At 42.9% G+C, this 27,856-nt stretch overlaps 1 protein-coding gene across 3 annotated transcripts; it reads right to left on the bottom strand.

Moving 5' to 3' along the window:
* Positions 1-27,856, bottom strand: LOC135550201 (rho guanine nucleotide exchange factor 15-like). Of its 3 annotated transcripts, XM_064980794.1 has the most exons (17): positions 27,763-27,856; positions 25,916-26,507; positions 24,489-25,484; positions 24,284-24,335; positions 24,075-24,139; positions 23,320-23,492; positions 23,089-23,172; positions 22,688-22,848; positions 22,196-22,348; positions 16,250-16,379; positions 15,111-15,185; positions 12,770-12,862; positions 3,429-3,583; positions 3,089-3,265; positions 2,886-2,968; positions 2,676-2,780; positions 1-309 (listed from the first exon to the last, which is right to left on the bottom strand). In XM_064980794.1, the coding sequence occupies exons 1-17, from the start codon at positions 27,769-27,771 to the stop codon at positions 158-160; spliced, it is 3,255 nt and encodes a 1,084-aa protein (XP_064836866.1). In that variant the 5' UTR covers positions 27,772-27,856; the 3' UTR covers positions 1-157. The 3 variants fall into 3 exon arrangements, 2 of the variants coding, with proteins under 2 accessions (XP_064836866.1, XP_064836867.1); XM_064980795.1 differs by lacking the exon at positions 1-309 and having other exon boundaries at positions 2,692-2,780; positions 3,089-3,260; XR_010457087.1 differs by lacking the exons at positions 1-309; positions 2,676-2,780; positions 2,886-2,968 and adding an exon at positions 7,271-7,304 and having other exon boundaries at positions 3,176-3,265.

Here is a 27,856-nt window from a genome sequence, read left to right as displayed (position 1 = left end):
TTGGTTTGACATAGGCTTTGTCCCAATTAGCACTGTGATACCTTTTTTTTTAATAGTGCGCTACTTTTGACCAGGACCCATTGGACATTTCTCCAAACTAGTGCACTATATGGGGAATAGTGTGTGATTTGGGACACACATACAAATATGCAGGTAGTCAGTTCTTTGTGACTTTAGCTGCAGCTTGAGCGATGCGGTACTGCTCCCGAAGGTTCCGTCTCCTCCGATGCTCGTTGGTTATCTCCACCACGCTTTTGCTAGGGAACCAACCCTTCTCTCCGTCAGACAGACGCATCCCCTTATTCCAACCTGACGGAAGCAGGGCATACCATTAGTCATTAAAGGGGAATAGAGACACATTTTCTGTGGTGACAAAATATACTTCAGATTGAGAACCTTTTCCATGAATCAAAATGTATTCACATTTTACAGTGCATTCGGAAAGTATTCAGACCCCTTGACTTTTACAATGTTAAGTTAGTCTTATTCTTACATAAAAATGTTTAAATAAAAATGTTCAAAATATTCACAATACCCCATAATGACAAAGCAAAATCAGATTATTGCATTTACATAAGTATTCAGACCCTTTACTCAGTACTTTGTTGAGGCACCTTTGGCAATGATTACATCCTAGTGGCGGCTTCTTGGGTATGACGCTATGTTACGAATCCCTTTTGGCCCGACAGTCTAGGGGAGATGGTAACGAGACCCGTAACATAACTCATGCAAATTATAATAGTGAGAAAGAAATAACCACAGACAACTAAATTACCGTCAAACACATGGTTTATTAGAAAACACACAGTAATATGGGGGGGGGGGGGGCAGGAAAAGGGGCTGAGCTGGACCCAAGGAAAGAAACAATAAGCATCCAAAACACCCCTAAACTAGACTAGCCTATTTCAACAACAGCTAACTAACTAACCAAAAATACAGTGGGTGATCCGCCCAGTTCTAACTAGTGTATTTAACAAAGTTTACCTACGGGTAGTGTATGCCCATGGGTGACTTGTCTTGGTTCCCCCTTTTCCAACCAGCAAACAAACACAAACACCATACTCACAGGTGAGGACAAAGTGATATGGAGGTGCTCAAACAAAAGAGAGCTCAATACATAAAGAGCGATAGAGACATAGTAGGAGAGGGTGAAACAGAGTGATCTACAGACATGGCATTTACAGAGATTGAGCTCAATAGCAAACAACTGCCAGGGTTTTTAAACCAAGGGAAAGGAACTGTGATTGGGTAGGAAACAGGAGGTGTGTCTTCTGATTGGGGAGTGATGACTTTTCACCTGGGGGGGGGGGGAGAAAAGAACACGCACACCCACAGGGTACCTGTATCCGTAACACGCTACAATGTTGGCAAACCTGTATTTGAGACTTCCTCCCGTTCTTCTATGCAGATCCTCTCAAGCTCCGTCAGGTTGAATGGGGAGTGTTGCTGCACAGCTATTTTCAGGTCTCTCCAGAGATGTTAGATCGTGTTCAAGTACAGGCCCTAGCTGAGCCACTCAAAGACCTTCAGAGACTTGTCTCGAAGCCACTCTTGCGTTGTCTTGGCTGTGTGCATTGTCCTGTTGGAAGGTGAACCTTCACCCCAGTCTGTGGTCCTGAGTTCTCTGTAGCAGGTTTTCAAAGATCTCATTGTACTTTGCTCTCTTTCTTTCCCATGATCCTGATTAGTGTCCCTGCCCCTGAAAAACATCCCCACAACATGATGCTGCCACCACCATGCTTCACCGTCGGGATGTTGCCAGATTTCCTTCAGATGTGAAGCTTGGCATTCATGCCAAAGAGTTCAAACTTGCTTTCATCAGACCAGAGAATCTTGTTTCTCTTGGTCTAAGATTCATTTCGGTGCCTTTTGGTAAACTCCAACCTGGCTGACATGTGCCCTTAGGAGTGGCTTCCGTCTGGCCACTCTACCATAAAGGTCGGATTGGTGGAGTGCTGCAGAGATGGTTGTCCTTCGGGTAGGTTATCCCATCTCCACAGAAATACTCTGGAGCTCTTTCAGTGACCGTAGGGGTTTCTTGGTCAACTTCCTGACCAAAGCCCTTCTCCCCGCATTGCTCAGTTTGGTACTGCGGCCAGCTGTAGAAAGTCTTGGTGGTTCCAAACTTCTTCCATATAAGAATCACTGTGTTCTTTTGGGCCTTCAATGCTGAAGAAACTGTTTGGTACCCTTCCCCAGATCTGTGCCTCGACACAATTTTGTCTCGGACAATTCCTTCGACCTCATAGCTTGGTCCCAAATGTGGGACCTTTTGTATAGACAGGTGTGCCTTTCCAAATCATGTTCAATCAACTGAATTTACCACAGGTGGACTGCAATAAAGTTGTAGAAACATCTCAAGGATGATCAATGGAAACAGGTTTCACGTGATCTCAATTGAGTATCATAGCAAAGGGTCTGAATACTTATGTAGATAAGGTATCGGTTCTTTGATAATGCAAACCATTTATTGTTTGAAGATTTATCAATATGGGGTATTGATGGGGGGGGGAAACTAAATCCATTTTAGAATATGGCTGTAATGTCATTTTGGGGGGGGGAAATGTCAAGGACTGAATACTTTCTGAATGCACTGTACATCTTCCAAAAAAGATGCTTGACAATTCAGTAGGAAATTTGTACTGAAAGTATATTTCCTTGTTTGTTCCACCTACCCTCATGGGTCTTGCATAGCACGTTGATAATGTCAGCAGGCTCCATGGTGAGCTCATCAGCCTGCTGGGCAACGTATTGTTCCACACACTGCACCTGGGGGCAATCTATAATCCCACAAGGTTAAGGCTACAATTTCACTTCAGGGAAGTATGTGCATCGAACTAAGAATGTTAATATTTTATAACTGGGTTTATCATCAATTTACTCACCCCAGTCCTCATAAACCACCTCTTCCTTTCTGTTTGGGTCATTCAGGGAAGGGAATGCTGCCATCCACCTGTGCATATCTGACCTAGAGAGTGAAAGTAGAAACTGGGTACAACACTGTGATGCATTTTTGTCTTGATTCTTCAGTGTATAGTGCATTATCTGAGAGTTGGTTGGTTAGGAGGCTGTGTGTGTGTTCTCTCACTCTGAGGGGGCCTTCAGCAGGTGTTCGCAGGCCATGCCTCGGTGGTTCTCCAGCAGTAGCAGACAGAAGGAGTGCTCCAACTTGGGCCCTGGGTCCTCCGCTCCAGCCCCAAACCCCGCGGGCTGGACCTGCACCAGGGAGCGGTGAGTGTGGTCTGTCACCATATAGCGCTCTGAGCTGGACAGGAAAGGGGAGAAACTATACTCAACTTGCATATTCACCACCCAGCAGGCAAAACAAGGTTGAAATATTATGACAACCAGTTGCCCACAGCACATTTTCTGACCATTTAATTAAATGCAACTGTTGGTCAGTATGTGGAGTATATCCTTTTGCTTGCCTCTTTTTGCATGTGATGATGAGTAGGTCATTGAAGAGGAAGAGGTAGATGGGGGTGAGTTTGAGACGAGAACTGAAGAGGGAGGCCCCTTTGGATAGCTCATATAGCTCTCCTCTCTTCTCCAGGAAGCGAGCCTTTGAGACAATGGGAACAGCCTGCATGTGGACATGGTGGAGAGACAGGGTCTCAATCAGTGAGCTTCACCCAATCAAACATTTTTAAAGACCTTTTCTGCAGTTGCCATAAAGGCTTCGTTCACACAAGCAGCCCAAATGTATATATATATTTTTTCTCACTCCTTTGTCTTTTGACCAACTGGGGCCTGATTTCCCAAAAGCATCTTAAGGGCATTTTCACCAGATTTTTTTTTTTCATGAGAATGGCCTTATTTCTATTACAGCACATTGGATTACTCTCATTCATATTCCATTCACCCAGTTCAATGTAACATCGATAGGTTTAGGCTACTACATAATACTCAAATGATCCCTATACTCATCATGAGGTTGTTACAACCTAGCCTATGATTGAAAATGTACAATGTAGGTGCACACAGATCGAGAGACATTTGAGGTGACAGACGGTGACATTCATTCACGACTTGCACACTTGCCTGCATCTAGCTGATATCGGGTGTAATCATTAGTCCAACAGTTGCAAACTAGTTTCTATTGGACAAATTAAGTTATGTTTTGCTCCATTTTCTTCAGTTTAAGACAAGTTTTTCAACAGAATCAGTGTCTACAGCATTGTGACGTCTTTTTACGCATTTATGTTGAAGAATAGCCGTAAGGGACCACATTGAGCAAGTGGTCACATGATGGCTCCCGCAGAAAAGGTAGCCATTATTCCAATTGCTTCTAATGAGAAACCAATTGTCCCGGCGGATATATTATTGAATAGATATGTGAAAAACACCCTGAGTATTGATTCTAAACAACGTTTGCCATGTTTCTGTCGATATTATGGAGCTAATTTGGAAAAAAGTTTGGCATTGTAGTGACCGCATTTTCCGGTCGATTTCTCAGCCAAACGTGAAGAACAAAGGGAGCTATTTCACCTACAAAAATAATATTTTAGGAAAAAAGGAACATTTGTTATCTAACTGGGAGTCTCCTGAGTGAAAGCACTGGAAGGTGAGGTAAGTGCGTGTCATGAGACCAAGGCTCTCTGCCAGACTACTGACTCAAAGAGGTCTCATGAGCCCCTCCTTTATAATAGAATCTTCATTCAAGTTCCAAAAGACGGTTGACATATAGTGGAAGCCCTAGGAAGTGCAACCTCATCCATATCTCAATGTCTACTCGGTAGGCCAAGCTTTGAAAAACTACAAACCTCAGAGGTCCAACTTCCTGGTTGGATTTTTCTCAGGTTTTCGCCTGCCATATGAGTTATGTTATACACAGACATCATTCAAACAGTTTTAGAAACTCCAGAGTGTTCTCTATCCAATCCTAATAATAATATGCATATACACTGCTCAAAAAAATAAAGGGAACACTTAAACACCACAATGTAACTCCAAGTCAATCACACTTCTGTGAAATCAAACTGTCCACTTAGGAAGCAACACTGACAATAAATGTCACATGCTGTTGTGCAAATGGAATAGACAACAGGTGGAAATTATAGGCAATTAGCAAGACATCCCAAATAGAGGAGAGGTGACCACAGACCACTTCTCAGTTCCTATGCTTCCTGGCTGATGTTTTGGTCACTTTTGAATGCTGGTGGTGCTTTCACTCTAGTGGTAGCATGAGACGGAGTCTACAAACCACACAAGTGGCTCAGGTAGTGCAGCTCATCCAGGATGACACATCAATGCGAGCTGTGGCAAGAAGGTTTGCTGTGTCTGTCAGCGTAGTGTCCAGAGCATGGAGGCGCTACCAGGAGACAGGCCAGTACATCAGGAGATGTGGAGGAGGCCGTAGGAGGGCAACAACCCGGCAGCAGGACCGCTACCTCCGCCTTTGTGCAAGGAGGAGCAGGAGGATCACTGACAGAGCCCTGCAAAATGACCTCCAGCAGGCCACAAATGTGCATGTGTCTGCTCAAATGGTCAGAAACAGACTCCATGAGGGTGGTATGAGGGCCTGACGTCCACAGGTGGGGATTGTGCTTACAGCCCAACACCTTGCAGGACGTTTGGCATTTGCCAGAGAACACCAAGATTGGCAAATTCGCCACTGGAGAATGTTCTGCTGCCTGCAACATCCTCCAGTATGACCGGTTTGGCGGTGGGTCAGACAATGCTAGACTTAATGTGGTTGGAGTGTGTCAGCAGCTCCTGCAAGAGGAAGGCATTGATGCTATGGACTGGCCAGCCCGTTCCCCAGACCTAAGTCCAAGGAGCACATCTGGGACATTGACTCGCTCCATCCACCAACGCCATGTTGCACCACAGACTGTCCAGGAGTCCTCATCAGGAGCATGCCCAGGCGTTGTAGGGAGGTCATACAGGCATGTGGAGGCCACGCACACTACAAAGCCTCATTTTGACTTGTTTTAAGGACATTACATCAAAGTTGGATCAGCCTGTAGTGTGGTTTTCCACTTTAATTTTGAGTGTCACTCCAAATCCAGACCTCCATGGGTTGATAAATTTGATTTCCATTGATAATTTGTGATTTTGTGCTCAGCACATTCAACTATGTAAAGAAACAAGTCTTTAAGAATATTTCATTCATTCAGATCTAGGATGTGTTATTTTAGTGTTCCCTTTATTTTTTTGAGCAGTGTATTAGCATCTGGGACAGAATAGGAGGCAGTTCACTCTGGGCACGCTATGCATCCAAAAGTGAAAATGCTGCCCCCTATCCCAAAAAGGATAACAGGTGTGCCTTGTAAAAAGTTCATTTGTGGAATTTCTTTCCTTAATGCATTTGAGCCAATCAGTTGTGTTGTGACAAGGTAGTGGTGGCATACAGAAGATAGCCCTATTTGGTGAAAGACCAAGTCCATATTATGGCAAGAACATCTCAAATAAGCAAAGAGAAACAACATTCCATCATTACTTTAAGACCTGAAGGTCAGTCAATATGGAATATTTCAAGAACTTGAACGTTTCTTCAAGTGCAGTCACAAAAACCATCAAGCGCTATGATGAAACTGTCTCTCATGAGGACTGCCACAGGAAAGGAAGACTCAGAGTTACTGTTTCGTTTGTTTGTTTATACTTTTGTTATTTTGTTCAGTGTTCTGTTGATTTATTAAATATATCATTATGGACACGTACCCCGCAGCACATTGGTCTGATCCTTGCGGCGACTCAGAAGAAGAAGAGGAATTCCGTTACAGAACCACCCACCACTCAAGGTGCCCGTCTGTCCTGAGCTGCCAGTCCGAGATCGGCGGCGAGGGTCACCGCTCTAAAGCGGCCATAGAGGCGGAGAAAGACTATGGTGGAGTGGGGTCCACGTACCGTGCCAGAGCCGCCACCGCGGACAGACACCCACCCAGACCCTCCCCTAAGGTTCATGTTTTGCGGCCGGAGTCCGCACCTTTGGGAGGGGGGTACTGTCACGTTCTGACCTTAGTTCTTATGTTATGTCTTTGTTTTAGTATGGTCAGGGCTTGAGTTGGCTGGGTTGTCTATGTTCCTTTTTCTATGTTTTGGGATTTCTGTGTTTGGCCTGGTATGGTTCTCAATCAGAGGCAGCTGTCAATCATTGTCCCTGATTGAGAACCATACTTAGGTAGCCTGGTTTCACTTTTGAGTGGTGGGTGATTATGTATCCTGTGTTAGTGTTTTCACTATACGGTACTGTTTCGGTTGTTTTGTACTTTTGTTATTTTGTTCAGTGTTCTGTTGATTTATTAAATATATCATTATGGACACTTACCACGCTGCACATTGGTGTGATCCTTAATACTCCTCTGAAGAAGAGGAATTCCGTTACAATAGGTAAGGACACTCAAGAAGCACAGCACTTACACAAATGACTGATGATTGGTTGAGAGAAATTGATGATAAAATGATTGGGGGCTGTCTTGCTAGACCGCAGCTTTTGACATTATCGATCATATTCTGCCACAGGACAAACTTGTTAAGGCTTTACATCCCCTGCTATAATTTGGATACAGAGTTACTTGTCTAACAGAACACCGAGGGTGTTCTTTAATGGAAGCTTCTCAAATATAATCCAGTTAGAATCAGGAATTCCCCAGGGTAGCTGTTTAGGCCCCTTGCTTTTTTTCAATTTTTACTAACTTTGAGTAAAGCCAGAGTGTCAATGTATGCAGATGACTCAACACTATACACATCAGCTACTACAGTGACTGAAATGACTGTGTTCACTTAACAAAGAGCTGCAGTTAGTTTCAGAGTGGGTGGCAGGAATAAGATGGCCCTACATATTTATAAATCTAAAAGCATTATATTTGGAACAAAACACTCACTAAACCCAAACCTCAACTAAATCTTGAAATAAAATGTGGAAATTGAGTAAGTTGAGATGACTAAAATGCTTGGAGTAACCCTAGATTGTAAACCGTCATGGTCAAAACATATTGATGCAGTAGTAGCTAAGATGGGGAAAAGTTTGTCTATAATAAAGCAATGCTCTTCCTTCTTAACAAAACTATCCACAAGGCAGGTCCTACAAGCCCTCGTTTTGTCGCACCTTGACTACTGTTCAGTCGTGTGGTCAGGTGCCACATAAAAGGACTTAGGAAAATTGCAATTGGCTCCAAACAGGGCAGCACAGCTGAAAGAGCTAATATTTAAAAAATGCATGTCAATCTCTTCTGGCTGAAAGTAGAAGAGAGATTTTTTTCTTCATCACTACTTTTATTTATGAGAGGTATTGAAATGTTGAATGCAACGAGCTCTGTCTAAACTACTGGCACACAGCTCGGCCACCCATGCATACCCCACAAGACATGCCACAAGAGGTTTCTTCACAGTCCCCAAGTCTAGAACAGACTATGGGAGGCACACAGTACAACATGTATGTGACTGCATGGCTACATGGAACTCTATTCCACATCAAGTAACTGACGCAAGCAGTAAAATTAGATTTAAAGAACAGATAAACACCTTGTGGAACAGCGGGGACTGTGAAGCAACACAAACATTGGCAAAGACAGACACATACATACTTACACACACACGATAACACACGCACTATTCATTTAGTACTGTAGATATGTGGTAGTGTTGGAGTAGGGGCCTGAGGCCACACAGTGTGTTGTGAAATCTGTCAGAGAGCATAAACATACCTTGAGTTTGTGGAACTCTCAAAAGTTTGGACACACCTTCTCATTCAAGGAGTTTTCTTTATTTTTACTATTTTCTACATTGTAGAAAAAAAATGAAGACATCAACTATGAAATCACACATGGAATCATGTAGTAACCAAAAAAGTCCAATCAAAATCAAATCAAATTGTATTGGTCACATAAACATATTTAGCAGATGTTATTAAAGGTATGGCGAAATGCAGTAGTATCTAAGAATTCACAACAATATACACGTATCTAAATGTAAAGTAATGGAATTAATAAATATATAAACATTAGATTGAGCAATGTCGGAGTGGCATTGACTAAAATACAGTAGAATGGACTACATATGAGATGAAATGTATGTAAACATTATTCAAGTGACTAGTGTTCCAGTGATTTCAAGTCTATGTATATAGAGCAGCGGTCTCTATGGTGCAGGGTTGCAAAACCGTGAGGAAGCCGGATAGTGATGGCTATTTAACAGTCTAATGGCCTTGAGCTCAAAGCTGTTTTTCAGTCTTTCAGTCCCAGCATTGATGCACCTGTACTGACCTCGCCTTCTGGATGATAGCGGGGTGAACAGGCAGGGGCTCGGGTGGTTGATGTCCTTGAGGATCTTTTTGGCCTTTCTGTGATACATCACCACTTGGTACAGCAACTGCACCGCCCGCAACCGCAGAGCTCTCCAGAGGGTGGTGCGGTCTGTGCAACACATCACTGGGGGCAAACTGCCTGCCCTCCAGGACACCTACACTACACTCCTCCGCCCAACAGGATGCTCTCAATTGTACATCTGTGAAGGTTTTAGGGGCCAAGCCACATTTCTTTAGCCTCCTGAGGTTGAAGAGGCACTGTCTTTGTGGGCGGACCATTTAATTTTGTCAGTGATGTGTACCCCGAGGAACTTGAAGCTTTCCACCTTCTCCACTGCGGTCCCGTCGATGTGGATAGGGGCGTGCTCCCTCTGCTGTTCCTGAAGTCCACGATCAGTTCCTTTGTTTTGTTGACATTGAGTAAGAGATTATTTTCCTGGCACCACTCTCCCAGGGCCCTCATCTCCTCCCTGTAGGCTTTCTCGTCATTGTTGGTAATCAGGTGTTGTTTCCTACTTTCACCACCTGGGAGCGGCCATCAGGAGGTCCAGGACCCAGTTGCACAGGGCGAGGTTCAGACCCAGGGCCCCGAGCTTAATGATGAGCTTGGAGGGTACTATGGGTTTGAATGGTGAGCTATAGTCAATGAACAGCATTCTTACATAGCTATTCCTCTTGTCCAGATGGGATAAGGCAGTGAGCATTGGGATGACGATTGCGTCGTCTGTGTATCTACTGGGGCAGTAAGCAAATTGAAGTGGGTCTAGGTGTCAGGTAAGGTAGAGGTGATATGATCCTTATTAACTAGCTTCTCAAAGCACTTCATTATGACAGAAGTGAGTGCTACATGGCGATAATCATTTAGTTCAGTTACCTTTGCTTTCTTGGATACAGGAACAATGGTGGACATCTTGAAGCAAGTGGGGACAGCAGACTGGGATAGGGAGAGATTGAATATGTCTGTAAACACTCCACCTAGCTGGTCTGCACATGCTCTCAGGACGCGGCTAGGGATGCCGTCCGGGCCGGCAGCCTTGCCAGGGTTAACACGCTTAAATGTCTTACTGACATCGGCCACAGAGAAGGAGAGCCGACAGTCCTTGGTTGCGGGCCTTGCCAGTGGCACTGTGTTATCCTCAAAGCGGGCGCAGAAGGTGTTCGGCTTGTCCGGGAGCAAGACATCGGTGTCCGCTATGTGACTGGTTTTCCCTATCTAGCCCGTGATTGTCTATAGACCCTGCCACATACGTCTTGTGTCTGAGCCGTTGAATTGCGACTCCACTTTGTCCTTTGTACTGACGTTTTGCCTGTTTGATTGCCTTACAAAGGGAATAACTACACTGTGTTTGGTAATATTCCCAGTCACCTTGCCATGGTTAAATAAGGTGGTTTGTGCTTTCAGTTGTGTGAGAATGCTGCCATCTATCCACGGTTTCTGGTTTGGGTAGGTTTTAATAGTCACAGTGGGTACGATATCTCCTATACACTTCCTGATCAACTCAGTCACCGTATTCGTCGATGTTATTCTCAGAGTCTACCTGGAACATATCCCAGTCCGCATTATCAAAACAATCTTGAAGCATGGATTCCGATAGGTCAGACCAGCATTAAATAGACCTTAGCACGGGTACTTTCTGTTTGAGTTTCTGCCTATAGGAATGGAAAAGCAAACTAGAGTCGTGATCAGATTTGCTGAAGGGAGGGCAGGGGAGAGCCTTGTAGGCATTTCTAAAAGTTGAGTGGCAGTGGTCCAATGTTTTGTCAGCACGAGTACTGCATTCAATGTGTTGGTAGAACTTCGGTAGCGTTTTCCTCAAATTGCTTTGTTAAAATCCCCAACTACAATAAATGCGGCTTCAGGATATGTGGTTTGCATGAAGTCCAGCGTAGTTCTTTGAGGGTCGTCGTGGTACTGGCTTGAGGAATATACACGGCTGTGACTATAACTGAAGAGAATTCTCTTGGGAATTCTCTTGGGATGTCATACGGTCGGCATTTGCATGAGGTATTCTAGCTTGGGTGAACAAAAGGACTTGATTTTCCAAATGTTATGACAATCGCACCATGAGTAGTTAATCATGAAACATACCCAGCTTTCTTCTTCCCGGAGAGTTCTTTTTTCCTATCTGCACAATGTACTGAGAACCCAGCTGGCTGAATGGATGGGGACAGTATATCCCGAGAGAGAGAGCCATGTTTCTGTGAAACAGAGTATGTTACAATCCCTGATATCTCTCTGGAAGGAGATCCTCGCCCTGAGCTTGTCTACTTTATTATCCAAAGACTGAACATTAGCAAGAAATATACTCTGAAGCAGTGGAAGATGTGTACGCTTCCTGAGTCAGACTAGAAGTCCACTGCGAATACCTCTTCTCCGCCGGCAGTGTTTTGGAGTAGCCTCTGGAATAAGTTATATTGCCCTGGGAGGTACGAACAAAAGATCCAATTCGGGAAAGTCGTATTCCTGGTCGTAATGCTAGTTACCGTCTGTATGTAATAACACACAAACAAATCTGGGCTAATAATGGAAGAAATAACACACAAAAAAACGAAATACTGCAAAGTTGCTTAGGAGCTATATCTGTCGGCGCCCAAATCAAAATATATTTTACATTTTAGATTCTTCAAACTAGCCACGTTTGCCTTGATGACAGCTTTGCATCCTCTCAACCAGCTTCATGAGGTAGTCACCTCGAATGCTTTTCCAACAGTCTTGAAGGAGTTCCCACATTAGCTGAGCACTAGTTGGCTGCTATCCCTTCACTCTGCAGTCCAACTCTCCCAAACCATCTCAATTGGGTTGAGGTCGGGTGATTGTGGAGGCCAGGTCATCTGATGCAGCACTCCATCACTCTCTTCTGTTGAGATGTGTCTGTTATTTGAATTCGGAGGTCCAATCTGAGGTGCAGTTAATTGCCAATTTTTGAGGCTGGTAACTCTAATGAACTTATCCTCTGCAGCAGAGGTAACTCTAGGTCTTCTTTTCCTGTGACGGTCCTCACGAGAGCCAGTTTCATCATTGCGCTTGATGGTTTTTGCTGCACTTGAAGAAAGATTAAAAGTTCTTAAAATTTTCAGTACTGAGTGACCTTCATGTCTTAATGTAATGATGGACTCTCATTTATGTTTGCTTATGTATACCACAACACAATTGATTGGCTCAAACGCATTAAGAAGGAAATAAATTCCACAAAAGTATGTTTAACAAAGCACACCAGTTAATTGAAATGCATTCCAGGTGACTACCTCATGAAGCTGATTGAGAGAATGCCAAGAGTGACGGTGGCTACTTTGAAGAATCTCATAAACACTTTTTTGGTTACTACATGATTCCATATGTGTTATTTCAGAGTTTTAATGTCTTCAATATTATTCTACAATGTGTGTCCAAACCTTTGACTGGTACTATATATGAAGATACCTTGAGATTATGGAACGCCAATGTGGTAATAATGACATGTTTATGAACATACCTTTCATTTGATGAACTCCAGTGTGGTAATGACATGTATATAAACAGACCTTGAGTTTGTTGAACTCCAATGTGTTATTGACTTGTATGAGTTCCTCCATCTGCTTCATCTGGCCCACCTGTGTGTTGGACTCCTTGATGATCTGGAAGAGGGAGAATAACAACAAAGAGTGGAGGTGTAGTGGAGCACATTTTGGTAAGGTTTTGTTGGCCCAGTATTTTGAAGAAGTATCCAACAGAAAGACTGCTGTCCATTTCCTAATGGATTTCAAATCTTTTTAACAGGCCTACTTATTTTCAATGGCACATTGTTCATAGTGTATGTGTAATATTTTATACTGCTTGCATGTCTACAGTGACCAATACGTACTGTTAGGTTCTAATTATCAGAGTAAATAATTCAACGGACACTATGAGAGCTTAACCAAGTTTAATTCTTCCCAGGGGATCAATACAGCTGCATTAAACAAAACATGTTTCCACCACCACAGGTATATATACTCCAATTTAGGCACTCCTCCTTCTCCCCAATCCTTACAGATTTTATGGTTCGACAGGAAGACGAAGTGATTGGGTAATAAACCATTGTTTCTTCCTTAAGGGGATCTGACCTGTCCTCAACCCCGTTGATGCCTAATCCAAAGATCTCTCCACCCATATCCCCTATAGCAATTATGTGACTTCACCCTGTCCACCCAGCACATTCCAAAGCCATCTGGCTCCTACAGATAACCATTAACTTCTGATGTAAAAACCAGTCTCTAGGATAGCAATGTTCCAAGTTTAATCCAGAATTCAATGGTACACTATATAATACAGAAGGATGTGGACACCTCAAATGAGTGGATTCGGCTATTTCAGTCACACACATTGCTGACAGGTGTATAAAATCGAGCACACAACCATGTGATCTCCATAGACAAACATTGACAGTAGAATTGCCTTACTCAATAGCTCAGTGACTTTTAACATGGCAACGTCATAGAATGCCACCTTTCCAACAAGTCAGTTCATAAAATGTCTACCCTCCTAGAGCTGCCCCGGTCATCTCTTCATTCAAAGACTCTTACTGACAGTTGTGGCTGCTTCGTGTGATGTATTGTTGTCTCTGCCTTCTTGCCTTTGTGCTGTTGTCTGTGCCCAATAATGTTTGTACTATGTTGTTGTCATGTTGTGTGCCACCGTGCTGTGTTGTCATGTGTTGCTGCCATGCTATGTTATTGTCTTAGGTTTCTCTTTATGTGGTGTTTTGGTGTCTCTTGTCGTGATGTGTGTTTTGTCCGATATTTTTTTTATCCCAGTCCCTTGTCCCCGCAGGAGGCCTTTTGTTAGGCTGTCATTGTAAATAAGAATTTATTCTTAACTGACTTGCCTAGTTAAAAAAAGTTTTTTTTAAATATAATAAAATAGGTGCTGTTATTGTGAAGTGGAAACGTTTAGGAGCAACAACAGCTCAGCAGCGAAGTGGTAGGCCACACAAGCTCACAGAAAGGGACTGCCAAGTGCTGAAGCGTGTCTGTCCTCGGTTGCGACACTCACTGTTCCAAACGGCCTCTGGAAGCAACGTCAGCACAATAAGTGTTTGTTGGGAGCTTCGTGAAATGGGTCTCCATAGCCGATCAGCCATACGCGAGTCTAAGATCGCAATGCCAAGTCTCGGCTGGAGTGGTGTAAAGCTTACCCCCATTGTACTCTGGAGCAATGGAAACCCGTTCTCTGGAGTGATGAATCACTCTTCACCATCCGACAGCCCGAAAGACCAATCTGAGTTTGGTGGATGCCAGGAGAACGTTACCTGCCCCAATGCATACTTTCAACTGTATACTGTAGTTTGATGGAGAGGAACAATGGTCTGTGAATGCTTTTCATGGTTTGGGCTAAGCCACTTAGTTCCAGTAAAGGGAAATTTTAACGCTACAGCACACAATGACATTCTAGATGATTCTGTGCTTCTAACTTTGTGGCATCAGTTTGGAAAAGGCCCTTTCCTATTTCAGCATTACAATGCCACTGTGCACAAAGTGAGGTCCATGCAGAAATAGTGTGTCGAGATCGGTGTGGAAGAACTTGACTGGCCTGCATAGAGTCCTGACCTCAACCCCATCGAATACCTTTGGGATAAATTGGAACGCCGACTGCGAGCCAGGTCTAATCGCCCACATCAGTGCTCGCCCTCACTAACACTCTTGTGGCTGAATGGAAGTCCCTGCAGCAATGTTCCAACACCTGTTGGAAAGCCTTCCCAGAAGAGTGGAGTCTGTTATAGCAGTAAAGGGGGGACCAGTTCCATATTAATGCCCATGATTTTGGAATGAGATGTTCGACGAGCAGGTGTCCACATACCTTTGGTCATATAGTGTATCAAATTGGGGTGGATGGAATAGGTGTTACCTCAGACACTGAGGTCAGGGCTCTAGAGGCAGTGTTCTCCTCCCTAGTGCCCTCTTCAGTCCTCTTCAGGATGTTCTGTGTGGAAAAGCAGACTTAGGTTGTGTCCCAATTGCACCCTATCTCTATATAGTGAAGTACTTTTGACCAGGACCAATAGGGCTCTGGTCAAAAGTAGTGCACTGTATAGGAAAGGGTGCCATTTGGGATGCAGCCGTACAGTAAAGTGAGTGCATACATTTTTTTTGCATTGGTATGTAATTTGACCTGTGACCTTGAGATGTTGCCAGCAGCTGTTACTGACCAGGGCCCGATGCATCTTCCGTACAATGGCCGAAGATGTACCATGCATTTCCCAAAACAACGCGCAGAGAGAACTTTCTCTAAGTGCATCGTTGAGGCATTTGTTGATACTGATAGGATCGAAAGAAAGACAGCGCTGCTCTCGGAACAGTTTTATCCATGGGAAATCTTACCCTAACATTAAAATGATTCCACAATATTGACGATGCTTAGCCTGTAATATAATGCACTAAATCAAGATTTGGCACATCACTATATGATATGTTATTACATATCATGAAATATATTGAGGTAAAATTGCAGACAGTAATAGAACTCAATGAAATGGACATGAAATTGATTTCAATATGATTGTAATTTATTGGTCTACGTAGCCTAAATGCCTACACTATTCACCACTGCAGTCATCTCGGTTTTCATCCTTTGCTTTTTTGTAACAATTGCAAAGATATTTGCAACTTTTTATTTGTAATCAACTTTGTTCAGAAGTTATCGGTGGTCACAGAGAGACAGATAAACATCTTGATTCTATGTTTAGCGGTTGCCTGTGTATAAAGGGATGTAACATATACAAGTTCAATTGACGCACTTAGCTGTTCTATGAGAGGCTGAGGCAGTTGTTAAATAACGAGCATTTTCAAGTGTAACTTCAGCAACAATGTTTTTTTGGAGATTTAACGATTATCCAATGAAAGTTCTAACAATTAACTTAGCCTTAAGATGCTTTGGTGAAATCGGATACTGGATGTTGATGCATGTGATGGAATTACAACTATCTAATTGATTCTAATTATTATTACATTATGATGATTCTGGGTTGGAGAGATGCAGCCACTGACCTGTACAAGGATCTTGATGCGTGTGATCCTCTGGAAAGGAAGGAGCAGAAAGGAGGAGAAGGGAAGACGACGACATAGAGGAGACTCCTCCAGCCTCCGCATCACCAACGCAAATGGGTTGTTGGTCTGCCTGCAAAGTGGATTGGTGGGTTAACAAATAGTAATGGGAAGGTCGGCCCTTTTTTCTCTGACTCTGATCTTTCCGACTGAATCTTTCAACTGATTTTGTTAATTTGAGTCAGTAAAGGACGATTTATGCTTTATCGGCCAATGCAGAAACCGGATAGACCATGCAGAGCATTTACCGTATCGCCTTGCCCCCCCAAAAAAATAACAATGAGGATGGCTCCATATAGCTCTGCATTGACATGATTGGTTGATGGTAGGTGGGGTTGGTAAGATCTGTATAAACACAAACTCACTTCCTTGACAACTTCCTTCACAACAGCTCTGCTCCGAAAAGCACAAGAAGTATGAATGCCCTGACTTCTGCAGAGGCCGCATCGCAGTAAAGACTGTATGGCCAATGCAGAGTCCAGAAAGACCACAAATTGACTTTAATACCCAGAGCACGCAGGACCCCCTACAGGCGACCGATGAACTAAAAACAAAATAATCATGATTCTACAAGCTTCTCGTCCACCATAGGTGTCTTATTGGAGCTGTCATCTGTGACTGAAACTTATAAAACTGTGCTTCAAACAATGTACATTTGGGATTGCTAGGCATACAAATAAGATCATTTATTGACACCTCAACTAGACTAGATTGTGAATGACTTGGCAGAATGAAATTGCTTGACTGCCATGAAGGAGATTTGCCCAATAGCCTAGGTATCATTCGCAAACTACAGCAGCCCCCGAAATGATTCTTCTTGAGTTTGAGAGGTGAGCAGAGGCAGACTGTGTATGTTTTGGTTCTACAAAGCTGTGTCCATCGATAACGTTCAATAATCAATGGATTGCATTCATTCTTACACCATGCGATCTCACAATGATCACGGACATACTTTTTCAGAGGGTTGGTAATGGGTTGTTGTTTTTTTTGTGGGTACTTGTAGGTGGAATGGCTTGTCACTGTGTCTACCTCAGGGTTTGTGTGGGGACTCGGGGAAGGGACCTTATTTAATTCCATTGCTGTTGTGTCTTTAAATATATTTTATGAATCACATCACATCTATGTTTGGAATGTAGATTGTTTAAATATGCCTCGCAAGCAGCTTAGATTTACCTGTTGTGTGTAGGGGGCAGGATTTTTGTTTTTGGCTAATAAACGTATCCATATGAAACTGCCTATTTCTCAGGCCCAGAAACTAGAATATGCATATAATTGTCAGATTAGGATAGAAAACACTCTAAAGTTTCCAAAACTGTCAAAATATTGTCTGTGAGTATAACAGAACTGATATTGCAGGCAAAAACCTGAGGAAAATCAAACCAGGAAGTGGCTTCTAATTTGAAAGCTCCATGTTCCATAGCCTGCCTTCGCTCCATTTAAAGGGATATCAACCAGATTTCTTTTTCCTATCGCTTCCTCAAGGTATCAACAGTCTTTATACATAGTTTCAGGCTTTTATTTTGAAAAATGAGCAAGAAAGATAACATCGCGTCAGTTATCAGTTAGCTGGGTGTTCGCATGAGTTTTGCTTATGCAACAGAGTGGGGCAGCCATTGTCTCTCCCTCTCCTATTGAAAAAGCGACAGTCCCGGTTGATATATTATCGATTATATATTTTTAAAAGAACCTGAGGATTGATTATAAAAAACGTTTGACATGTTTCTGTGGACATTACGGATACTATTTGGAATTTTCGTCTGCGATATCGTGACCTCTCGAGCCTGTGGATTTCTGAACATAAGGGCGCCAAACAATTGGAGGTATTTTGGATATAAAAAAAATCTTTATGGAACAAAAGGAACATTTATTGTGTAACTGGGAGTCTCGTGAGTGAAAACATCAGAAGATCATCAAAGGTAAGCGATTTAATCTATTGCTTTTTTGACTTTTGTGACTAATCTACTTGGCTGCTAGGTGTTTGTAATATTTTGTCTACTGAGAGAGATGTTCTTACATAAACGCTTGTTATGCTTTCGCCGAAAAGCTGTGTTGAAATCAGACACATGCCAGGTGGATTAACAACAAGCTAAACTGTGTTTTGCTATATTGCACTTGTGATTTCATGAAAATTAAATTTGTTTAGTAATTTAATTTGAATTTGGCGCGCTGCAATTCAGCGGGTGTTGATGGAAATGATCCCACTACCGGGATGGGTGCCTCAAGAAGTTTTAAGAAGGAACATTTTTACAAAAATACGTGGATTGACTCGGCAACAAGCAATATCAAGTGATATCCCCGTACAACAAAAAAGAGGGGCAATGATATTAACAAAGTGAAATTTACAATTCATTAACTTAGATATAATGGCTCTGAGGGTATAATAACTTTTATCAAATCTACAATCAATATGCATACGATTGCTCTGGTGTCAGTCTGTGCACCAAACACATTTGAGAAAAACGTTCACGGCTCATTAACAAATATTTTGCAACAATTGTATGATTTCAGACTGATTATTGGTTGTGATTTTAATGCTGTATGGGATCATGTGCGTAATAGAACTGGACCAACAGAGGTGAGAGACCAATGACTATCAACTATGGCGCTATGGTGCAAGGCTCATGAAATCGCAATTATTGACCTCTGGCTCTCTTAATCCTACAGCCAGAGATTTCTATTTTATTAATTGAGACACCCCAAGAATCAAATATATTTCTTCTTCTAAAGATCTGTTTGATAACATTCAAAATGTTGGAAATGTTACCCACTGATTTATCTGACCACAAGGGTATTTTATGCAAAGCCTCTCTTGGTGAAATCATCAGCTCATGTCTCAGATGGAGGAGCAATTATCTGAATTCATTGATATAAGCAATGACTGTTCAGTGTCCTCGAATACTGTGGGATGCAGTCAAAGGTTTTATTATCTCATACTCTACCTTAGATTAATCTAATTTAAACAATGCAAAATTACTGATTTGAAATTTAAATTATCACCACTAGAAACAAAAATGCACTCTGACATCTCCACAAGCTATTCTTTGATCAGTAGACTATCAGAAAATAACTTAATTATTCACATAGACACTGGGCAGAATCTCAATTTCCTAAAACACTATTATTACTATTATTTTCATGGGTCTCGCCCAAGCCTTCTATTAGCCTATTCTATTGGACTATGTGCCAACCAAAACTTTGAAAATATAACTTCAAATAAATCAATGGACAGCATCATACACTCTGACCCAGTATTAATAAATTCAACATTCCGGGACTTTATATAGATCTGAGATCCCACATGATAATGATAAATGTATCTCCTTTCTCCGTGACTTGCAACTGCCACAGCATCACCCTGATGCTCATTCCTGCAACACTAGAGGCAGTTGTTACTCCCTATTACTCTGATTTGAACTAAAAAAAACTAGCCTAACAATGAATACCAGGAAATCACAGTTATTTGTATATTTTTAGGTCAACTACTTCTAGACATTATTAATTATTTCAGTAATAGGGGCTCCTTCAATAGAGACGTGAACACTGCTATACTTTCATTTGCTTTATCATTTTTATAGGTCTATAAATACTGACTCTCCATCACCTACGCATATTTTCATTAGACACAGAAAAAGCACCTATAATGGGGATTGTTATGTTTCGTCCTACGACGTATGGGAATGGGTGAACAATTCATATGCATGGTCCAAGTCCTTTATACCAATCCCACTGGCAAAATATGATCATCCCACTTCAACATAGGCATATCTTGTTGCCAAGGTTGTCAGAGTCCTTTGGTATTTGCTTTATCCCTAGAACCGCTTGTGTGCAAGTTGTCTGACATTCCGAACATTATGATCCTATTTCTGTACTTGGCACAGACCACCACATGCTGTATCTCTGTATGCAGATGATAAACTGCTCTATGTTGGCAATGCACCTCAGTCATTACTTAACCTTATCAGCATTTTTAATAACTACAGCTTTATATCTGGGTATAAAAACTGGACAAAATCTGCTCTTTTACCCCTGAACTAGGCAATGTGTAATTCACAGCTGCCTCAACATTCTCAGAGTCCAGCATTTCCGCAAACTGGAAATAGAAATCTATCACTTCTTTCTAATCAATAGTCAAAAACAACTTCAATTACCATCTTAAGAAGCAGAGAGTCTGACATGGAAAGATGGGAGCAAATCCCAAACTCATTCCAGGCTCAAGACTCGATAATTAAAATGAATATACTGCTAAGAATCACCTTTTATAGTTCCATGATCCTTCTTTCACCACCATCAGTATATTGGGATAGGCTACATTCATTGCTGCCCAAATTAATTTGGAAGAGGAACTCCCTCATATTAAATTCTCTACCCTTCAGTGGGAAAAATGTGCAGGTGGACAAATCTTATTTTACGCCCTCTGTATTTATGGCTAAATCCAAATACCGCTGGTGCCCCCTGGAGGAAAATCTAGTTGCCCCTCACAGACTCCAAGACATAACCCATTCTGATATCCCACTCAAACACTGCAAACTCAAATTTGGCACTAACGTTTCACAACTTATTTCAGTCTGGCACCTGTTTGGAAAACATATCTCTTTTCCTCAATGGTCTCAGACATTACTGAAGGCTACTGTTTCCGTGCATTACAAGACCTAAAGAAACATTTTAACCTACCTGGCACTTCCTTTTTCTATTACTTACAGCTCCATTTGCTTTGCATGCCTATGGGGGAAAGAATGCTCTATATACCCAACTCACAAATTGTTGATTCAGTACACAGGGATTTATTTCAAAATTACATTGTCTGTTAATTAAAATTACCCACAATGCAATTCCTTCCCATGCTTCTTGGAAGAAAGAACAATCCATGCGTACTACTGTAATCAATTGGACTCCAATATATAAATTGCTTTAAGAATCATCAATCATCAAATAATACATTACACTTTTGCCCACTGCACAACAATCCCCAAATTGCTCACTGTGCCCTCAGGGGGCTCCTGGCAATTTTTTTCATTTCTGGAGATGTGTTTCATCCTGTTTCTCTGACATAATGGGGAGAAATTTACCATATTCACCATCTATTTTACTGTTAAATGATGACACTACTTTGGACCTGTCTCTGAAGCAGTGACAAATTTCTCTGACTGGGTTAACAGCAGCCAATAAATTATGACCTAAAGTTGGTGGGCTACTCATTTTTCAAACAGACATCAGTGTCTGCTGTCATTCAAAGACATTATAAAAAATGTCTGTAGCACATATGCATGACGCTAGTGAAAGAAACATAACAGCTCTTTCATCAGCATATGACTCAGTAAGATTGCTAGCATGAACTACTAATCTAACTATTAGTTAGGGAAGTCCTGTGAGTGGGGGGGACATGTTTGTCTTGTTCTTGTTTCCGTCTGTTTATTTGTCCATGTGTACTTGTTTTACCAATAACAATAAAAAGATTTGATGACACAAAACAAAAAAATATGCTGGAGTACAGAGCAAAATGTGAAAATGTTAATTCACTGTCCAAATACATGAGGGAAGTTGTAATTTAAAATGTGGCTCTATGCTCCAGCAAATGTTTTGTATGAGGTGACAAAAGGTCACCTTTTATTTGAGGGTATTTTCATACATATGTTTTACCGTTTAGAAATGTATTTAGCCCCCGAAGAAGTCATAAGTATTTGGACAAATTCTCTTATAGTATATTTAGTTCAATATTTCGTCCCATATTCCTTGTGACTCTACAAACTTGTTGGATGCATTTTAAGTTTGTTTTGGTTGTGTTTTGGGTTATGTTTTCCCGATTTAAATAAATTATTTCAAAACTCAGAAGCACACAATCCATAAGTACATGGGCCTTATAAGGTGTGGTGGGTGAATTTATTTACTCACATGAGGGAGCTGTAGGCCCTCTCCTGGTAACCCTGGTTACGGATGTAATCAATGTAGACTGAGAAGTCGTACAGGGCGTATTGGTGGATGATGTCACACACATCAGTTATCAGAATGTTCTCATCGATCCTACTCAGAAGATCCTTCAAGAACCTGTGAAAAGAATTTGAGAGTGAGGGATGTTTCAACTTACGTAGGTTGGATCTCTCTTTCTTTACAGTCCCCTGTAATCATCCCTTCTCCATTCCCTCTCACTCCATCCCCCTCTCTCTCCAAACCCTCTCCCCCATCCCCTCTTTCCATCCACTCTCCTTCTATCCCCTCTCCCTCCATCCCCTTTCTCTCCATCCCTTCCCCCTAATCCACTCTCTTTCATCCCTTCTCTTTCATCCCCTCTCCTTCCATCACTTTTCCCTCCATTCCCTCTCTCTCCTTCCCTCCCTCCTTCCATCCACTCTTCCTCCATCTGTCTGTTTTCCAGACATCATTTACCTCTGGCTAACCTCATACACATGGAGTATGTTGGAGAAGAGGGTCTTCTTGTCATGGATCACCAGTGTGTCATCAAGGTCCCGACACATCAGGAAGTGATCAGTGAGAACGTTCAGTGAGTGGAGGTACGAGGCTTCCGATGTCAATACTTCAAACATGCTCTGATAGAAAAAACATTTGTGAAATATTGTTGAACTGTTAAGAAAATGTTTCACATAGGAATTTGGTACGGTAAAGGACTGGTATAATGTAACTGACAAATATAACTGACTACTCCCCCCCCCCTCCTTTCCTCACCCCGTCCTCCCATCCCCACCCTTCTTCTTTCCCTTCCCTTCCCTCCTTCTCCTTCCCTCCCTCCTCCCCCTGCCCTTCCCTCTCTCCTCCGCCCCTCCTCTCACCTCCTGTCTCTGCAGCTCCTCTGGACTGAGTCTCTCCAGGATCCCACTGTCTCTGACCACCGGTAGCTCCTGCCACAGTGTGACCTCCGCGGAGTCAAAGAAAACACAATCATATTTGAGTGCTGGCCTTTTTCATTTTTATGTGATACATTTTTGGTTCAAAACACCCTTTTTGCTTGTTTACAGAAGAGGATTTAGAGTTGAGCACTCTCATTCTTCACTGAGACTGACCTCTGCGGGGCCATTCCTGGCCCTGAAGGACTGGCCCTTAGGGGCCCCTAAGGACCCACCGCGCCTGAGCCTCATATGGAGGTCCACGGTGGCCCTGCTGGCACTCCGGCTGATGCTCTGGAGCTGGATCGCCTCCTTGATGGACTTAGCCTGGTAGATCTGGTACAGAGGTTCTGAGAGTGGAGGGGGTTGGCAGTGGTGGGGTGAGGTGAGGTGGGGGAACAATAACAAGGGAGGAGAGTGGGGGGGAGAGAGAGGGCCAGGGAGAGATATTCAGGGCCAGGGAGAGAGAGGAAGAGAGGATAGGTAAAAAGATACACTGAGTAAACAAAACATTAAGAACACCTGCTCTCTGCATGACAGACTGACAAGGTCAATTCAGGTGAAAGCTATGATCCCTTATTGATGTCATTTGTTAAATCTGCTTCAATCAGTGTAGATTAAGGGGAGGAGACAGGTTAAAACATGATTTGTAAGCCTTGAGACAATTGAGACATGGATTGTGTAGGTGTGTCATTCAGAGGGTGAATGGGCAAGACAATATTTAGGTGCCTTTGAACAGGGTATGGTAGTAGGTGCCAGGTGCACTGTTTTGTGTCAAGAATTGCAATGCTGCTGGGTTTTTCACGCTCAACAGTTACCCGTGTGCATCAAGAATGGGTGCAACTCAATATGTGTTCCTATTTGGTGTATATGTTGTACATTTTCTCCGTGTTGTAATATCAGAAATAAAACAAAACCGAGAGACTCTGTACCGTCCAGCCTCAAAGGTCCCCAGTCTGAGGAGATCCTCCTGGGACTATCTGCCTTTTCCTGTGGCCTGTGGAAACACAATGCTGAATGTAAAACATATTTATCAATCTTTTAAACGTTTGAGATGATTCATAACATAGACGTAAACACATTTATGGTGTTTGTGTTGTACTGTATGTTGAGAGTTGCCACTATGGCAGCACAGACTTACTCCTCTACGTTCTCCCCGTCTACCGTCACCCAGTCATCCCTAACATCAGCATCTGGGAGGGAAAGTGGTGATTTCATCTGGTTTCTAATATTTCTCCATTGATTCATTATTAAATTGTGAGCATTATCCTCATATAAATAGAACTTCTAGATTCATAACCAAATCAACCATAGAATCCATATTTATAAGTTCTTCCCCTACCAACCTGTGGATGAGTGTCGGCTGAGACAGCTAGGTCCACTGGGCTCAGGGTTAGGTGGAAGAGGTTTCATTGGAATCTGAGGTCTGAGTTGAGGAGGGCGGGGCATGATGGGGCAGGGGAGAAGGCAGAGATCATGTAAAACAGGAAGTGGAGGCAGAGGTCGCAGGATTGGCTGATGGGGGTTGCCATGGGAGATGGAGGGAGGAGTCTGAGGGGAAGGGGTACTCTTCTGGATGTCTGACTTTGAAATTGAGGTTAGTAGGCCAGAGAGAGAGAACGTGGACATGCTCTGGAGATTATCCTTCGGAGGAGAAGGATGCTGCGTCTTGTGCATCAGTGGAGGTTTCATTAGGCGTGGGAGTGGGGGTGGATGTGGTTCTTCTCTGTCAGACATGGGCATGACCTCATATGTAACCTTATCATATGTCTCAGTTTTGTTTTGAGGGGGTCTGGTGTGTGAGCTGTGCTGGTGTGAGCTGTGCTTGGTGTTTGAGCTGTGCTGTTGTGTGCTATGCTGATATGAGCTGTGCTGTGAGCAGATCATCAGGGCCAGGGAAGATTCTGCGTTGGATGATGTGTTATGTTTTGAAGGGAAGGATCTCTGGCTGTTATTCTCGCTGACCTCGTGAACTCTGACCTCTCTGTGCTCACTGAACACAGCAGCTGTCTCTGTCTGGCACCCTGTCTGACTTTTCCCCCCTCGCTCATCTGCTCTGAAAGATCCCAACATCTCTTCATTCACCTCCTTCCTCTCTCTCTTCTGGTGCTCATTCCCTCGTTTGTCTTTTTCTTCATCCCCTATCACCTCTACATAGTTATCTTCCTCTTCCTCCAGAGGAACCCAGACTAACTTCATGCCAGTTCTCCTCAGGTGACAGATGCACTGGCACTGTGTCATGTTGCCATGGTGACCACTAGGGGTGGCTGCCGAGCCTGTGGTTTGTCTGCTTTCAATGGTAACACACACAGGCGCTTCATCCACCTCACTTCCATCGGGAGCTGAAAGAGAGTGCGTGTTATTGTGTTGTGACTGTGAAATACAATGTGCTTGTTTGTTCATTTGTTACTTACTTAGTGCAACATTATTATATCAAATAATCCATTCCATGTGAACCTAACCTCGGCACCCAGAACCTCGGCACCCAGAACTAAATCTCCCGCTACTCAATTTTTACATTAATGTCATAAGAGACTACTTGGAACATAAAACAGATTCTGTACGTCCGAGACATGATCGTTTTTTACTCTTTCTCTTCCTCATAGACATATGGACATGGATATGTAGGAACATCAATATACCACAAGGTTTTCTCTGTTCCTTCATGTGCAGGAACACACCCTTTTCATGTATTCATTGTCAGAAAATAGCGCTGACTACTAATAATTTTACAAAGGAACATTCTGAGGTTAAGAGATGTGACTTGGCTTACCTGATCTGTTTCCTCGTCCATGTCCAGGTGTGAGAAGGGTGCCCAGATGGTTGTCTGTCTTCTGCCCCAGGGGCACGGCATCACTCTGTGCTGTGGGTTGTGCTGTAGGTTGTGTGTGAGGGCCAGAACGTGGCTTTCTCAATGGTATTGGAGGTGGTATGAGGCTGAGTTCCACAGGGCTCATTATTATAGCATCATAGTCGGCCTGCTGGGCCCTTGTCTGTCCTCTGTTACTGTCTGCCTGCTGTCCTGCCTCTGTCCTTGTCCTTGTCCACCCCACCACCCCACCGTCTCCCTGCTTGGCCCCAGTCACTGTCTCTGCCCCTGCCTCTACCCCTGTTCTTGTCTCTAGTCCTGCCTGCCCCATCACCTCATTCTCCTGGCTGCTGAACTTACGCACAATCCTCTTCACCTTCCCCTCCGGTAGTTGATGTTGTTTCCTCTCCTGGCTCCTCTCCCCTGATGGGGGTTGGTTCTGGTTCGGGTTTGGTCTGTTCTGGTTTCTGGTCTGGAAGTGGTTTGGGATGTTTGGCCCCAAGGATTTGAGGTTAGAAGGCTTTGGGGGAACGACGGATCTTGGTCGAAGTCTTGACTTCATTAACAACAAGAATATTGATAACACTTTATTATCAAAGCAATTCTTCTTATGACTCACCACTATTTGTTACTATTACACTGAACAAAAATATCAACACAACATGTAAAGTATTGGTCCCATGTTTCATGAGCTGAAATAAAAATCCCTGACATTTTCCATAGGCACAAAACGTGTATTTCTCTCAAATTTGGTATATACACAAGCTGAATAAACAGCATGATGATTACACAGGTGCACTTGTGCTGGGGGGCAATAAAAGTCCACTCTAAAATGTACAGTTCTGTCACACAACACAATGCCACAGATCTTAAATTGCCAGATAATCTCATGCCATCAGAGCTGTTGCCAGATATTTGAATGTTCATTTCTCTAACATAAGCCACCTCCAAAGTTGTTTTAGAGAACTTGGCAGTGCATCCAACTGGCATCACAACTGCAGACCACATCCAGCTTCTTCAACTACAGGATCGTCTGAGACCAGCCATTCGGACAGCTGATGAAACTGTTGGTTTGCACAACTAAAGAATCTCTGCACATATCAGCGTTGTGTGGGCGAGCGGTTTGCTGATGTGAACAGAGTGCACCTATGGTGGCAGTGTGGTTATGGTATGGGCAGGCATAAGCTATGGACAATGAACAAAATTGCATTTATCGATGGCAATTCGAATGCACAGGGATACTGAAAAGGAGTGGGACAACAATCCACAGGCCACAATCAACAGCATGATCAACTCTATGCAAAACAGATGTGTTGCGCTGCATGAGGCAAATGGTGGTCAAACCAGATACTGACTGGGTTTCTGATCCACGCCCCTACTGTTTTTATGTATCTGTGACCAAAAGATAAATATCTGTATTCCTAGTCATCTCTAATTCATTTATTTCAATTGACTGATTTGCTTATATAAGCTGTAATCCTTGAAATTGTTTCAAGTTGCTTTTATATTTTGTTCAGTGCAGCTGAAACGGGCCTCCGCTATTACTACCCCCTAATCTTTGAAATGCGACATAGATCAGCAAGGAAAGTAAGTTAAAGATCACTACAAGGGAGTTGACACAGGAGAACTCAATCACTTTCATAAAATGATCATTCAGCAGAAGCGTTTACCCAAAGCATCATAAATAACTGTCAACATTAACAGTGACACTTTCAGTATGTGAAGTTGAACCATGAAGTTGAATAGGGTGCCATTTGGGATGGCACAATGACTTTGATGATAATTAGTAGATATTAGTAATATTTACATACCACGATCATGTCTTTTCCTGCATGCAGTCCTCTGTGAGACTGAGAGTGGTGTGCTGTAGACTACTTTCATTTTACAGTGGGCCAGATAGGGGGT

This window comes from Oncorhynchus masou, chromosome 12 (assembly GCF_036934945.1).
Source record: "Oncorhynchus masou masou isolate Uvic2021 chromosome 12, UVic_Omas_1.1, whole genome shotgun sequence".
NCBI lineage: Eukaryota > Metazoa > Chordata > Actinopteri > Salmoniformes > Salmonidae > Oncorhynchus > Oncorhynchus masou.
Note: the sequence above shows the minus strand (reverse complement) of the source record. Positions and strands in the feature narration are given on the sequence as shown.